The sequence below is a fragment of the Lepisma saccharinum genome, chromosome 24, assembly GCF_977018435.1.
Source record: "Lepisma saccharinum chromosome 24, izLepSacc3.1, whole genome shotgun sequence".
Taxonomy (NCBI): Eukaryota; Metazoa; Arthropoda; class Insecta; order Zygentoma; family Lepismatidae; genus Lepisma; species Lepisma saccharinum.
The window spans coordinates 45473308-45490441 of record NC_139252.1 but is presented as its reverse complement, the minus strand read 5'-3'; the positions used below and the strand labels follow the sequence as shown (position 1 = coordinate 45490441).

The 17134-nt window shown below is 38.3% G+C and overlaps 1 protein-coding gene across 1 annotated transcript in view; it reads right to left on the bottom strand.

Annotated features, from left to right (window-relative positions):
* Nucleotides 1-7402: 7402 nt before the first annotated feature.
* The window catches only part of LOC145977942 (serine/threonine-protein kinase ATR-like), a 109937-nt gene continuing 100205 nt past the window's right edge, over nt 7403-17134 (bottom strand). The window contains exons 38-42 of the mRNA XM_083110276.1: nt 15353-15491; nt 14278-14392; nt 12787-12940; nt 12239-12481; nt 7403-9261 (exon numbers count right to left, since the gene is read on the bottom strand). Of these exons, the coding sequence (XP_082966402.1) occupies nt 9091-9261; nt 12239-12481; nt 12787-12940; nt 14278-14392; nt 15353-15491 (822 nt within the window). The 3' untranslated portion in view covers nt 7403-9090. The remainder of the gene's footprint in view (nt 9262-12238; nt 12482-12786; nt 12941-14277; nt 14393-15352; nt 15492-17134) is intronic.

Below are 17134 nucleotides of genomic sequence, written 5' to 3'. Positions count from 1 at the left end.
GAGGGGGTGGTGTGGGAATAACTGTTGTCTCCGGGGCATGCGAAATTGATTGTAAAGCAATCGGGGCACTGATGGAAGCTTTCTTGAATCGTTTTTGGGGTGTTGTGACACGTGATTTGGGGGAACAACAGCAAGATATAATTAATAATACCAATAAAATAAGTATGCCGAGAAGAGCTATCACGATGGATGCGATAATAGCATAATGAGCGGGAGACATCTTGTGGTAGGAGTCTGAAATGAGAAAAGAAGGGAGTTCAGCGATAATAGAACGAACTAAGTGATTACGAGACATTTCCGTCTGTAATATGTGTAAATGTCGTATATAAAAATAATTGCAAGAATTTTACGTGTATTGTGGGCAAAGGATTAAGCGCCTTCGATTCGCTGCTAACCAAAAAAAAAAAATTTCAAAAATAAGTGAAAAAGAGTAAGTAATAGATTTATAGAAAGTTCATGGAAAAAGAGAGTAGGTTTTAATTTCATGGGATATGAGCTATACCATGTTGTATGCTATCAATAATTGAACTATAAAATTAAAAGAGAGAGTGTGAACATTTGCCTATATTTATTATATGCTTTGTTAACATATTTAGTGCATTGCAGCTTTCAAAGAAGCAGTTCGCGTTACACCTGAGCGTAAAAAAAAAAAAATTGCTATGGCCAAAAACCAAAAGTTCAGCAAGTTCTACGCAGTTCATTTGTTCTTTAAATCGTTCATCTTGTTCTATCTTAGTTCTTTCTTTCTTTATTTCTTTGTACTTTTTTTTTTTCATTTGAGCGTATATGTACCAGCAAATGGGGAAAAAAAAATGTTTGCTAGTTAGAAGCATAAACGCGCTAAGTACTTATGAGTCAAATCAGCTAAGTGATATGTTCTGACTATTACTATGCGTATAATCACAAATTATAAAATAACATTAAAATATCAGGAGAAATTAATTATTAGGCAAGGGATTTATTATAAATGTTCAGACGATTGAGATAGATTCTATAATCCTGGGCTTGTTAAAATAAAAATGAGTTCGTTCTGATGCAGAAGTGCAGGGCGAGCACGGGAAGTGAAGAAAAGGGGGGGGGGGGGTTGGATGAGCGTGGGAAAATTGCTGGATCATGGGATGTTAGCATGTGCAATGTACGTAGTGAGGAGGCTAAAGAGAGTGATAACGGAGTGGAGTGTTAATGAATGTTAGCGTATATGTTTGTGGGGTTTTTATGGCACTAGTCGTAGCGGGCTTTGAGTCTAGAGACGGTAATTGTGTCTGTTTTTTCTTTGCTTCTTCCATCGATGAAAGTAACTTCATAGGAATTCTCGTTAACTTTTCGAAGAATAGTTCCTTTGTACTTATAAGAGGACGCAAAAGCTTTTGACACGCCGGGAATCGGAGTGGCATCTAGAATCCACACATGTTGGCCTGGTGAGTACTGTATTTGCCTAGAAGTGTGGTCTGTGTACTGTTTCTGCTGTTCGTAACGTTTGTGTAAATTGTCATGAGCGGTGTTACGTATGGATGTCAGGAGTTCAAGTCTCTGTGCGTTCGTCTGGGAGATATTGTCAGGGTTCGAAGGAAGGACTGCGTCTGCTAGGATCCTTGGGTTGTAGCCAAACAAAGTAAAATACGGGCTCTGGAGTGATCCAGAATGGATTGTAATGTTGTGGCTGAATGTCGCACTAGCTAAATAGTCACACCACGAAACCTTCTTCTCCAACACAAAAACTCTCATGACTTTCTTTAAGTAGCTAAATGAACTCTCAAATAGCCCATTCGTGAAATGTGCACAAGTGTCTACATATTTTAGTTGTACGCCTGTAATATTAGCTAACTCCCGTAAAAGTAAAATTGAATTGGGTGTTGAGCGATCTAAATAGATCGTTTCCGGGAGGCCATGGACTAGAAAGACTTTCTCAACTAAAGCTGTTGCTATGTTTCGTGCATCATGATTAGCCAAAGGAGCTGTAATGACGTATCTAGTACAACTATCAACTACTGATAGAAAATATTTGTATTTGTGCATTTTAGAAGATACTAAAGGTCCACAAACGTCAAAATGAATTCGTTGGAAAGGAATTTGGGCTGGTTGAAATGTTTGTAGGGTATGTGGTTTAGAACCTTGTGGTTTCTTTGAGATCTGGCAAGGGATGCAATGTCGAACCTTATCGTACACAAATTTCTTCATATTAGGGAAAAAGTAGCACATAAGCATTAAATTATATGACTTTTGTGCGCCTTGGTGACTTCCATTCATTTTGTGTGCATGAATAAGATCGAAAACTTGATTTCTTAATGCATGGGGAATACAAAGTCTATCCCAATAACCAGTTTTGATTTTATTAGTCCTGTATAAGACACCATTTTTGAGTACATAAGAATAGGAAAGTTTTTTACCTTTTAGGATTACTAGCTTGATCTTTTTCTAAAACGTCAATAATGTCTCTTAAATAGGGGTCTTTACGTTGTTCTGAGCTAATATCAAAATCTTCTGCGTGTGCATGAAATACTTGATGAAAGAACAAGGCATCATCATCATTTTTCTTGTCAGGATTAGTCTTTTCAATAGGGTTGTGTATGGGAATGACAGGTGATTGAGGGTTTACTGTAGCATTGGGAAGGACTACTGCATGCTGAGTCATAAGGGAAGCAGATGGGGTAAAAAGTACAGGCTTAGGGGTGTTAGGTGTTGTAGTGGTAAGTTTCAAATTGATATAAGTTTTTGATCGTGGACTTAACTGAATTGTGTTTGAAAGGGTAGCTTTTCCCGTATACACATTTGCATTTTCAATTTGGTTGAATATGTCATGTGACACCTGCTGAGTCTTGAACTTTGACCTCAAAATACTATAATTTGGAGTACGTCCTAAATGATGAAGAGTTATTGTGTTGTCTTTTAACGACATTTCGCACCTCTGCGTTCGCAAACAGTCATTTCCTAAAAGGGGAGGGACGTTTGTTGAGTCTATAATTCTAAACGGGTGCGAATATTTATGCTTTCCAATTATGATAGGAAGAACTACAATTTCAGACACACTCAGTTTTGATCCGGACACACCTTGGATTGTGGACTTTACCTTGTAGGTTTTTCTTTCAGAAGGAAGGAGGTGGGAGGGGTAAATTGATATTTGGGAACCCACGTCGATAAGTAAATCTACTTCTTTCCCTTGTATGCTACTATTGATATAATATAAGCCATTTCTCTCAATGATAGGAACTTTATCTAGTCTACTATTATCTTCGATTTCGTTCCTGCAAGTCGAAGATGATTTTAGTTAGAACTATTATCTCTTTGTGGTTTGTAAAAGCAGTTGTCGCTCACGTGATTATAGCGACCACAGAACGTACAGGCCGATGGATTTGCATCATCGCGATTACCCGTATTTCGAGTCTGATCTTGATGTTGAAACCTATTATTATTATTACCCCTAAATTGGCCTCGAGAGTTCGATCTAAAGTTTCCTCTGTGATTAGCTCTATAATTACCCCTGTAGGAAAGGGAGTTATTATTCCCCTTGTTTTGAACTGTATTACGTCTATCATGTGGGCTCTGATTAGCATTTTTCGCGAATTCCAGAACATTTGAGCAGAAGGCAAGGAGGGAATTCGAATGTAATGATTCTTCCCGTGAATGCAGTGCTATGTTCGCCATTTGTGACGAAAGCTTATTTACCTCGTCACTAGAGGCAGTATTGGGAGCGTGTTCCACATTGGCTATAGCTGGTGGTGCCATACAGGGGGGAATTTCAGAACTTGGTCGAGCAAACATGCCAGGTTGTGAAGCTGAGAAACTGTGTCCTTGATACATTGTCTGGGAGGGAATGGCGGGAGCGGGAGTTGATTACAGACTTTGGACTTGATGGGCGGGTGGTGGGGGGAAAAAGGATGGACTCTGGTTATATGCTACAAACTGCTGATTCGGGTTCTGCGGATTACTTGGGAGTGGGGAGTAGACCTATGCATGAGAACAGCTGTGAAGAGGCGTCTGGGTCAATGTCTGATGCTGCAAGCTTGCTTGTGCTATTGCCTGGTCAATTTCAAACTTCTCCTCCATCATACGGGAATTAATCAATAATTGTTGGCGTTCGAAATTTTGTAGGTGGGCTATTAATTCCTCTGTTTTGGCAAAGTGCTTATTAGTTAAACAACCAATGTACTTGGCTCGCAGTCCCGTGATTATATAGGATAGAGTTTGTTCTTCAGTGGCGTTCGGGAAGTATTGCTGGACTAATGCCTTCTTAGCAATAACATAGGTGTGAATTGGTTCTGTAATTGATTGTCTTCTCGCTAGAATTCTTTGAACGGGATCCGCTGATAAATACGAGCCTCTAAACAAAGTACTTAGTTCATTTTTGATGTGTGTATATGTCAGGTCTACAAAGTTAGGTCGTTTCTGTATATCATGAAAATAAGTCAAAGCGGTGTCAGTCAAAAATAAAGGCAACATCTCTTTATGCTTAGCTTCCGACCATCCCGCGGCGTGTGCTACATTTTGAAACTTGAGGAAAAAGGGGTCAACGTCCTTGGGGTCATTCCCGCTAAAAGGCACCGGATATAACGCAGTTGGGATTGGGGTGGCCATGTTAGTGGTGGGAATTTCTACAGTAACGTTATCAGGGCTATTAGTATTGTTAGAGGCAGTAGGAACGTTAGCTGGAGTGCTTGCTAAGGATTGGTGTCTGTTTCTGTTAGCAGATCTTAACCGTGTTAGTGGAGGGAAGGGGACTGGGGATAAAGGTTGTGAGTTTATTGGGTTCGCCGTAATTACAGTAGCTAACTCTACGATTTGGTCGAGGGAGGAATTTAGGTGTTCGTGCAATGCTATCTGTGACGTATTCATAGACTAAAGTTCGTCATGCTGACCAAAGAACAAATGAAAGTATGGGTATGCAGTTATTTGTTTCATTAATATGTCGTCTGTCAAATAAATATAAGCAATTGTTCTCATTCCGGTGTGAATGATGCTTAAATACGTCCAGAGTGAATGTTATGCAGAAGAACTAGATTTTGTGGGGGGGGGGGGGGGGGACTCGGCACAAAAAGAAAAAGAGGGGTTGTATTCCATATGGTAATATACAAAATTGTCACTGGGTCTGATGCATCTTAAGCGTACTGTGGGAGTATGAATTGGAATTACTAAAAATTTATTTTCAAAAAATGCTCCCAAAGTGGGAGGGGGGGAAGACAAATTAAATTTAAAGCAATTCGTACAGAAGGGTACTCAATTGCAAAAAGGGCCTGAAGCACCTCCACCATGTTGTAATCCCGTCTTACCTGGGATCTGAGGTCACAGGGATGTTTCAATTATACATTTTAGTTTTTCTTGTATGTACGCAAATTACAATTACTTTATATTTGATGGCAAAATCTATCAGCAAAATAATGGTCTATCAATGGGAAACCCAGTATCCGGAATCATCTCCAGCATTTTCCTTCATTACATAGAATCTCCAATTGTTAATGCGATAGGTGCGGATATCAAACTCTACATCAGATATGTAGATGATGTGCTAATTATTGCTAAAAATGAGAACACCATCATGGACGTATTTAAATCGTTAAATGAATCACATCGTCGCATAAAATTCACTTGCGAACCCATGAATAACAATGTAATTTCTTTCCTTGATCTGCAAATTAAGACAACTGACTCAATAATTCAAACATCAGTCCATAGAAAAAAATTAGCGGGGGAAAAATACATCCATGCCAAATCAGAACATTCGCGTATAACAATGGATAACATATTTTTAAATTTTTTCCTGAGAGCACAAAGACTATGTTCTAATAATGAGGATATCAAAAATGAAGAAGAAAGGCTCTTTAATATAGCAAAAGAAAATGGCTTTCACACTAACAGAATAAACCAAATCAAAAAACAAGTTGCAAGAAAACTAAAGGAAAAGAGAAATACAGACAAAGATGAAAAATCTGTTGAAAAGAAATTTGTGTGCATTCCATTCCACAAGGGATTCTCACATAAAATTGCAAAAATTTTTAAAAGTTTTAATTTCAAAATTGTTTTTAAAGCACCAAGAAGTTTGGAATGTACATTTAATGAATTCAAAATGAGAAACTCGCTACCAGATGTGGAAACCACAGGAATATATAATATAAGTTGTTCATGTTCAAAAGATTATGTGGGACAAACAGCAAGGAAAATGGCAATAAGATGGCACGAACATGATTTGGACATTATAAATCTAAACCCAAGAACAGGTTTGTCAACTCATATCATCGAAGAGAAGCATTTGATTAAAAAGAGAAGGGTTTTAAAAAGATTAACGGGAAAAACAGAGTTGAATGTCTGGGAAGCCTCGTTCATTGCAGAACAACACTGGAATAAATTAAATAATGAAAATGGTAACATAGATCCAGTGTGGAGTTTTCTTTTTCACAAATGGAGTAAGCCACCATCTTTAAAATTTAATGTAACAGAAAACATCAAGAGACTTTGTGAAAACAATGATGAATTTGAATTACCTGATGATATTTGGGATTCATAATTTAAAAAAATAGACTGCTTTTTTCATAGTTAAGTTGCTATATTACAACAATGTAACATTGACAACATCCATTATATAACAGATTCTTTTTGTTTAAAAATTACTAACCATTGTTATAACTGTATCTTTAGTCAAAATGAAAATAAATGTCTGATGAAAGGAGCGTGTGTTCTCCTGAAACGTCACAAAGAAAAAACTGTTTTCTTATGCTTGTAATAACCGTAAACTACAGGAAAATAATTATACATTTTAGGTAGAGCTTAATTATATCTGTTAGCTGAACCTGCTCCGATTAAGAGGGAAGAGATATGGAAAGTTGAATTTAAAGGTTATTCATGCTTGTTCATACCTGGTAGGTGAGTGATGTTCTTGTCCAGATGCTTCTTGCAGACCGAATGGTGACTGATGCCAAGGTTCTATCCTGCGACCCTTGGCTCACAAATCCGAGCGATCCCGCGCGACTCGCTGCATGCTAGGCAGCCGTAACTTCGTGTTCCGTCGTAGTTCTGTAGTTGTAATGTGTTGTAGAGTAAAGTGTAATCAGAGACTCATGTTCCAGAATGAGCGTCGAATGAGAGTCAAAATCCAATGAGCGTTATAATCCAAATAGCACGAGTAGTGAGCTCCCTTTTATAATCTTAGGCTTCGAAAGGTTGTTAAACCTTTCGAACACGGTAGATCCACGCTTTTGCCTTTCAGTCATTGTTTTCACGGAAGTTACAAAGTTAGCGCATTCTTGGGATCGCCTGCTGGTCGGACAATTCCAGGAAATAAACAAGCGTGAATATTACCATGACGAGGTTTTCTTGTATTCGTAATCTCCATATCTCTACAATATATATTTACACAATGCTGTGTGAGGAGAAAATTATGTAACATGTATTGCAATAAAAAAAGTAACTTCTTTATTATATTTCTTAAAGCAGCAAGTTTACACTTTTTTATATATAAAATGTACAAATGAAAAGGAACAATGCAACAGTCATAAAGTTGTCCTATTAAAATATTAATTTTCTTCAAATCATATATCATTACCAAGAGAGGAGCAGCTCAACTGTGGGTAAGCGTTAAAGGTGGCAAATATCAAATACACTAAGAAAGAAAGAGGAGAGAGATTATATATTACACATACAGAGGAACCTCAATTTTACGTTTTTCAGGAGACCAAGGTAAACACTTAAAATGCAGGAAAATTTTACATTTTGCTTCAATGGGACCAAAAAGATTGAATGTATAATGCATGAAAATGTAAAATCAGGGTTCCAATCTCACTGTGTGGGTGTCACACTCTCTCACACACAACTTTCACGGGATGTTATGAGACAACTAGTTGACTTAGATGAATTGGGGTAAGGTGTGGATGTGGATGATTGCTACTGGAAAGCAGTTGTTGAAAGTTATATTGTGACTGTTAGTGTGGATGCCAACAGTGGAATCCAGGTTTTGTGTGGATGTTGGGGGAAGTAATAAGAATGGGACAGGTTTTGCACCTTTGGGCAGTTGCATTTGTGAGAGGAGGACATTGGTTGTGTGGTGAAAGGGTATTGTGGACCAGTATGTTTTTGAGGTGGGAGGGGTTGAAAACAACCAGGACAGCCCCCAACCTCAAAAACATACTTGTCCACAATACCCTTTCACCACAACCAACAGCCTCCTCACAAATGTCACTGCTCAAAGGTGCAAAACCTGTCCCATTCTCATCACCTCTCAGATTTACATTACCAAAGGCATGTACAGCTGAAGGAAAGAAGCCTCCACAATGAACATTGTCACTTTAAGCCTTTTAGATGCCCTGCAGATGATTGTATTGAATTGGTGAACGCACATCAAACCTTCTACGACCACCTCATGGAAACACACAATGTGCCTTGCATTCAACAGAACATGCTACCGTGTAATAACAGGAAGAGGTGGAGATTTCTTCGTAAATCACTGCAAAGTACAAAGTGTCTGCTGGGAGAAGAAAATGGAGCAGTGATTCTATACCAACAGAAAGAACTTGATCCAGATCTGGTTATTTGTTGGTGTCAGGTTGCTAAGACAACAGAAGATGGAATATACGAATATGAACTGTTTCTTGAAACTGAACTGGACAAAATTTTAATTAGTGGTAGTAATTAGTAATTTAATTAGTGGTAGTAAAAATGAGAATTCTCATATTCCACACCCACCACCCTTTCATCCAGCGGATTTTTTGTGTTCACTTGTGTTACAAGTGGAATGTCAATTGTATGTTTACCAGGGGAGCAAGGTGAAGAAAGTCTTTTCAGATATGGAACAATCTGTACTCTGATACTTCTATTGTCAGATGGGAGTAACTTTGCTGCTGTCCCTCTCACTTGGTAATCATATTTCGGTTTTGAACCAAAAATATTTCAGATATCAAACTTTTAAATATCACATTTTCAACAACCTTTATTGCATTCTTGTAATAAACAAATTAATTTCTTTAATTGTATGATATTTGATACTATAATAACACCTTTCCTTTACACAATAATATACAGTTGGTTCCTTATTCCTTTTTTCATTTCCACTCCTAGTTACAGAGGATTTGCATGAAAAGTATGACGATGAAATGGGGCACTGGTGATCTACAAATATGCAGCCCAACCAATGTACATTTGAGCAAGGTTTTCAATGTTTGTTGATTCCCTTATTAAATGATCAACATGGCCTTCAACACTCAAAGGTAAAGAAAGTCTATTTTCTTTTGGCATGATTCCTTTCAGTCTGTTTTCTATGTTTTCGATATTTTCTAAAGCCTGGAAAAGAGATAGATGATTAAAACTAGATCATAGGTATTCTTTAACATCCATAAACACTTCATGTTATACAAATAGATTATTGACTACTTTTACAGTAGAAAAAATACTGAGATGGAAAGCAGAATCTCAATATTCATATACTTTTAAAAGAAATGCAATATATCTATAAAAGGCAATTCAAATTTGAATTCAAACAATGAAAACTGCAGGAGAAAACCCTGGTACTCTGCAGTAGTGGCAATATACAGTCTGAGTAATAGCAACATTTATTTCAACAATTTTCAGTAGTAATGGGAGCTATAGTAACAATAAAGTTCAGTAAAAGTACTAATCTACCACTGCAGAAAGTTCAGGGACTGGCTCAGAGCCTGGACATTCCTCTGAGTGTCACTTTATCAATTTCATTCACCTCATCAGCCCCTTTACATTAGGTGCTGGAAGTGGTTTCCGCTTCTATGCAGCATTGAGCCCATAGGATCATCTTTTGAAATACCTTCTGTAACACTACATGGATTATTTTCGTAAATACTACCCTTGAGAAATCCCCACATCTTTATGTTGAATGATTTGTTGTTTTAAGTCCACTTTATGCACAGAAAAGCTAATCGGCACTGGACCTACAGTTTAAAGTGGGATCTGAACCACTATGTGCCTCCACCGGCATCTTTAAGTCTGGTGACCATGGAGGCCATACCCCTTGCTCTGTGAAGGGCCATGCTGCTGAAAGGTAACTGCTCTAACATGTTTTTTGTACAGGGTAGTGTTCACAGAAGAATATTGAACCTTCAATCAACACTGAACTGGCATGAAAAGATAAGTGTGACACAGTGAAGATGTACAGAAATCCATAACTCACGTTGACTGCAAAATTGGTCATAAAATTGTATGAGGCAGTATAGTTGAATTTTGGTGGACCACCCAGCACAGCCCCCTCCCCCTCAACACAGTTTGTCTTAATTAAATTCCTATCAACATGACTGAAAAACAGGATTTTTGAAAGCGAAATACTGGTGTGTTTGTATGGAAATTGGTTTGAAAGAGTATAAAATCCAGGAACATTTCTAGAATAAAGGCCTGCACAAGACCTGGAGCAGACCCGTTCGCGAGACATCGCTCCTGAAATGCCATGCAACCTGCGCAACACCCTCGCTTGAGCAGCTTGTATGCCCACCTGCACAGATCGTTCCTGGCAGGCATTGTAGACCCGCCGGGTACCTGCAGTCTTACGATACCTAGTAGGTCTCAGTTCGTTCTTTCCATCAACTGCAGACCCCTCCCTCTGCATGACGTAGTTGCTTCGAGTAGAAACTGCACCTGGCCCACACCGTTCTGCAGTGTTGCCAACTGCAATAGATTTTCACTACTTAAAAAAGGGAACTCGAAGCTTCGTAAGCCACATCACCAATGAAATGAGATTTACGAATGTTGCTACCCCCCCCCCCCCACACATTGAAATAGGTTTTCCGTGGCACAGGATCCATAAGTATATGTCGTAAACAACCAATATACGTATATATAGTGATATAGGACAGGACTGAAACATGCCACGTTCGACGCTGAGGTCGCGAGTCGAACAACACACTGTTCTACTGCGAACACCAGGGCCGTAGCCAGCCAGGGCCATTGCCGTTACCCTCGTTTGGGGGGTAGGGCCAAGTACTTGGATAAACGTGCCAACAAGAACAATCACAATAATAGTAATAAAGTAGCATGAAAGGCATTATAATCCTCATAAATCACGCAAAAAGGGGGTAGAAGTCGGTTCTCATGCGCATTTGTGTTGAAACAGAGGATTAGAAATATTTTTTTTCAACACGTCAATTTCACATTAGCTAATAATGGAAAACAAGCACACAAACTGTTTTTGAAAGAAAGAAAGTGCATGATAAATGCATTCCGAATGTACAGACATTTGGCATGTAAAATTTCCATCTACAATATTTTCTTTTCACATGGAGCGACGTATTACATAATCAATTCATCCAACTCGTAACAAACCAACATTAATAGCAAATAATATCACGGGCCGCCATAGCATTCTCTGTTTTAAAACTTTTCTCACTTAGATCGTTCGGCGCTCAGGGCCGACTCCCGCTACCCCTTTGCTACGGCATTGAACTTGATGAGACTGGATAATATTTGATAATATATTTCTACTTTCATAAAATTTGAAATCAAGGGGTTGCAATTACCCCTCCATTCCCCCTCTGCAGGTGCCCTTGGCCGTCTGGAAGGAAAATGCAAGAAAAATATGAAAATTAATTCCATCTTGAGTACCCTTTAGCCCTGCTACTCTTAAATTCTGCTAGTCTGTTTTTTCTTGTACTTTAATGTTTGACCCCCACCCTGACCCTTCCGCTAGACTTCATTTCCGTCCAAGCTTGTGAGCAATGCACCCTACCCCCTCTGGTTGCGCCACTGCGTGCCTGGTTAAGGCACCATGCAATGAAAAACAATTAGTTTTCAGTGAGGAGATTTTTGTTTGCTCGATCATTCATTTAAATAAATGAAGCTGTAATACTGCGTGCATTTCATGGCAATAAGATAAAAACTGCTTACGCTGAACTGAAATCGCTAAGTATATAAATTCTCCTTGGAGGGGAGAGCTCCTCCTAGGACCTCGTAGGATTTACGAGCTACGTAAGTAGGCAACACTGGCTGAAGCTGTCCACGTGGTGATGAAACACCTGGAGCGACATGCTGCCGGAGGGCTGTTTCCTTCCAGCAGGTTTTGCAGGCGCCCGGGTCTTGTTGAATGCCCAGTTACCTTGTAAGCGCAGAGCGCCTGGAAGACGAAGAACCCGGGTAAAGACGCAAGTCGACTCGTTGCCGTGGGCAGGCTAGCAGGTATACCTGTCCTCACGGGCAAGCGGGCAGTGGGTAGGTAAAATGCAGACTATGCTGGCCTCTATTCTAGAAAACATGAATATTTCACTTGTCTAGCAAACATACAGAAAGTTTGGCTTAAACTCACCTTTTCATTTGTCGTTTCTCCAGAATCTTTCTTCTGTGGTTGTTTTCGTGACCAGGCAACTAGTGGATCATAAACAAATGGATGGAGAACAGACATCAGGGGCTGAATATTGTCTCTTAGTGTTTTTAATGTGATTTCACAAGCATTTCGGAACATTCCTTCAACCTTCAATGGGCCCATTGCATCAACCATATTATGTGTCAGACGAAATGGTACTCTCTCTGCCCAGTCAAAATGTTCACCCTGTTGAAAGATTAAAATTAAAAAAAAAAAAAAAAGAGGCATGTTGCTCAACTGAAATGTTAAAAATATCAATTTGAATGCTGTAAAGCATTTCACACGCTTACATGATTTTCCTTTCATGCAAAATTAAATTGGCAACTGTATTAAGCTCTCCTGTCTTCTAGAGGTTAAAGACATTCACAAAGGAACTTAGAAGTTCCAGTGGTCAAGATTGTGAGTCAAGTGACTGAATATGCTTACATGTATATACTTATTACTTAAAATGAAGGTGAAAAAAATCAAAACATTATTAAAAATGGCCATACCTTATTAAAGAGGCAGTTAAAATCAACGTGAACAATTTCACCAGTGGTAGAGTCGAGCAAAATATTCTCTCCGTGTCTATCTCCTAGTCCCATTATATATCCAACAATGGACATGACTGCAGTTGTTCGAATGTAAGATGTCTTTGCCAAATACCTGTGAAAAAAGAAGAGAACCGAAGAAGAGGGTGAAAAAATCCTCAATACCAAATCTACACACATATTTTCTAAGTTTCTACTTTATATTTCTTCCTGATGAAATAATCTTACATCAAGAAATTTCATCCCTTAACCTTTAGCTTCCCAAGCCAATTTCGCTTGTAAAACCCTTCCTTCCCAGCGTGTTTTCGGTGCGAAATTTGAAATTCTGCACTGCTGGTAATAATTTTTTTCTTTCTTGGAAACTATGTATTCTAGAGTTACAAATCATACCTCGTTTTGTTCAGAAGAGATCAGGTTATAAGCACAAATAATAAAAATGGCAATTGTGCATTATTGTTTCAAGAAATTTGAAATTTGGGAGGAGGTGGTCAAAGCCAGGACTGGGTGGATGAAAATTATCCAAGCAGATTGCACCATGTGTAACAGTCTGGTGGAAAAATTATCTGCTTGTCTTCCATTGAGTTGGACAAAAAAAACGTTCTAATATTATGCAACATGCCTCGTACATACTGGAAAAATAGCAATTCTGCACTGTTGGAAATAAAATATTTTATCCTACAGTTACGAATCATATCTCGTTTTGTTCAGAATAGATCAGATATTTCAGAATACCTGCTATCTGAATATCTGCATATGTCATGGGAATAGCCTGTCCCATGCAGGAAAGAAGGCCTGTATGGGACATATGTTGTCCCATATGAGAAGGAAAGGGATAATAGATATATGTATTTTAATGTTTTAGGTGTCCACAAGGTGAATCAAGTTGCCAGTTACAACTGTTGGACCACATGCACACAGTTATAGAGACTGACAGCAGCTTTCATTTTGTTTGGTATTAGAGTTCAGAAAAATGCTCAAACAGCTTGCATTTAATGTAAAATTTGCATAACCTGGGATGAAAACTAGGGTGCAGGTACTTGGGGGATGCAACTTATGTATTTCTCCCGAGACAGACAAGTGCCAAACAAAATTACTCATTAATAAATAGGTTCACTTGAACTATCGACCAGGTGAGTTCTTGAAAGGTTTCCAATATTTCGAAAGCTAACATCACTCTCATGTTCTACATGTATCATGCTTGCACTCAAGCCTTGCCTGCTATCTTGTTTAACAAGTGACTTGGATTGCCCGTGATGTTAGTGCTCCATGTGGTAATGTAATAGTACACACTTGTCTTTTACAAGGATGTTTTTTTTTTATATACCTCTGGATGTGTTCAGTGATTCTAAAAATTTGAAAGATCTGGTCTAATATGGATGACCTACGTGGATAATTTTATACATTTCTGTAGCATTTTACTCTTTGTGGTTATCATTTAGTATTAGAACTTACCACATGTTAGGATTTGGGAATGTTTTCTCAAACCACTCATGGAAAACAGGCGGATGTCGAGGAATCAGCTTGTTGACAAAAGTATCAACCTTCACCTCAAGGCTATCATTCAACTCTGCAATAAAACAATGCATGTCGTCATCATTTGAGAAAGCACAATATTGGTATCAGTTTGTAAAATTAGCTTCCATATCCCACCCTGTCTCTTTTACTCATTGCACACACTGAACAAAAAAATCTGCATGGCCACCTTGCTCGGGTGTTGAGTATTCAATTCACAATCTTATCTCGAGGGCTTCCGGATGAGAGTACTGGTTGTTGCACGGCGTTTGGTTTCTTGTCTGTAATTTCTAATTACCATTTATTGTAATGATCACAATTAACTTCAACAGATGGAAGATATGCATTAACCCTAACTTACCTGAGGGAGCGAGAGCTCACCACACTTTTTTTATCACTAAAATTCAAGAAATCATTTTGTTATTGAATCACTGCTTCCATTGTTGATTTTATATGTGCAGTTATTTACTAATTATAATAATTACAAAAATTACCATCATTAATAAAAATAACCAATTATTGCATGAGTTCCGCACACATATTTTACCATTAACTAGAACTCGCAAAAACCATAATAATTTGTCATTAGTGCTCTTTTTGTTTATAGAGGTTCAATTGTTTAATAATTAATTACAATAATTACCATCATTACCAGCCAAATGTACATTGTCACTGGCATGAGTGTCTCGAATTACACACATTCAAAGATGGCACCTGATAGGCCCACCAAGTGCATTTTGCCTCCTCATTACATTTACGTTTTTATCAACAAAAGCAATGCATAAATATTGGGAACACCCTAGTGAACAATGTAATTTATTTTCAATTTTTTGGCTGATACCGATATTCTACCGATCCGATATAAAATTAGAAATGGTCCTTGAAGAACCTGAAAGGTTCATTGACCTCCTTAATAAATTGTTTCAAGGTGACTGCAGTGACATAATCAAAGTTGCAATGTGGAAATGAAAAAAAAAAATAATTACGGCAATTAAAATAATGAAAAAGTACTTACTACACATCATCTGTCGAAGCTCATTACTTCCTGTGTACAAACTCTTGTCTTTGTACAAGCGATGCATAATTGGACGGAACCCTACCAAGTTTGGCACCCACTCTATCAGTCCACATTCTTCATTTAAAGGCACAACATGCTACAAGGAATGAGAATTAACATAAGAGATATACATTTATGAAAAAATTATGTTAGATAAATTTACACAGCAATCTTTTATTCCTGTCAATATAAACTACTTTAGGAAAAAACAAAGATACGACGGTCACTATTTATATTTTGAGCCTAACAATGAAAAAACAGGAATTTGGCATTGAAAACTGCTTTATTGTTTTTCGAAGTATTCTCCTTTATGGTCAATACACTTTTGCATTCGTTCGAACCATTTATCAAAGCAGTTTTTCCAATCTTCTTGAGACACCTCCATAATATGGTTTTTGAACACATCAACGGCGTCTTCCGCCGATGAAAATCGTTGTCCACGCAATTTATTCTTAACATTCGGGAACAAGAAGTCATTGGGTGCCAAATCAGGTCTGTACAGCGGATGACCCATCAATTCGATTTTTTGACTGTTCATAAAGTCGGTTGTTAGACGAGATGTGTGACAGCTGGCATTGTCTTGATGAAGAATGATCCGACGGCATTTGTTTGTTTTCCATATTTGACCGAAGACCTCTGGCAAACAAATTGTCGTGTACCATTCAGAGTTGACCGTTCTACGTTCCTCTAAAGGCACAGTTGCCACATGACCAGTTTTCCCGAAAAAAAAAAACAGGCGACCATTTGTTGCGATGTGCTTCGAGCGTGAACAACTTTTGTTGGATTGGGTTCTTCTTGAAACACCCATACAGTCTGCTGTTTACGTCCCGGCTCATATGCATATATCCATGATTCGTCACCTGTTACAATCTTATATACGTCTTTTGAAGCACCACGATTGTATTTATTGAGCATTTGTTTGCACCAATTGACACGAGCGTCTTTTTGAGTTTTTGTCAAATTGTGTGGGATCCAACGAGAACATACCTTTCTCACAGCTAAATGATCGTGTAATATTTTATATATGCTGCTGGAACTAATACCTATGGTTGCCTCAATCTCACAGTATGTCACATGAAGATCTTGCAGTATTAGGTTTTGCACAGCATCAATGTTTTCTTGAACAACAACTGATTTTGGACGACCTTCGCGAATGGCGGCCACGATTAAATTCGTTATACCAGCGTTTCACAGTGGCAAAGGATGGGGCTTCATCGCCAAATGTGGAAGTAAGTTGATCGATGCACTCTTGTCTTGATAATCCACGTCGAAAATTGTAAAAAAATCATCGCACGAAAATGTTCACGAGTTAATTCCATTTTATTGTTGTCGCGCAATCTCCAAGGCAACATAAACAATACAAATGAAGCTATTGACAAAACATTTGAAGTACGTTATGGTCAATAATGCCAGACGATTCCGTGCAAACATCAAATCGCGCCTAACTTCAATCAGTGTTGCCAAGGCTCAAAATATAAATAGTGACCCTCGTAACTGATAAGAAGCATGTAAAACTTGTTTCCGTCCCCATATGCTTGCAGCGTCATACATTATCAATTTACACAGTGGACTGCACTTTCTATTCAGACAGAAATGGCTATAAGAAATAACTACTGCACACAGATTTATCAAGGTGAAACCACAATTTCACATTTTGCAGTTTCACAGCATTTCATGACAATATATGGTAGGAAAATACACCTCACACCTATCAGAAATATGATGAAAAATGAACATTAC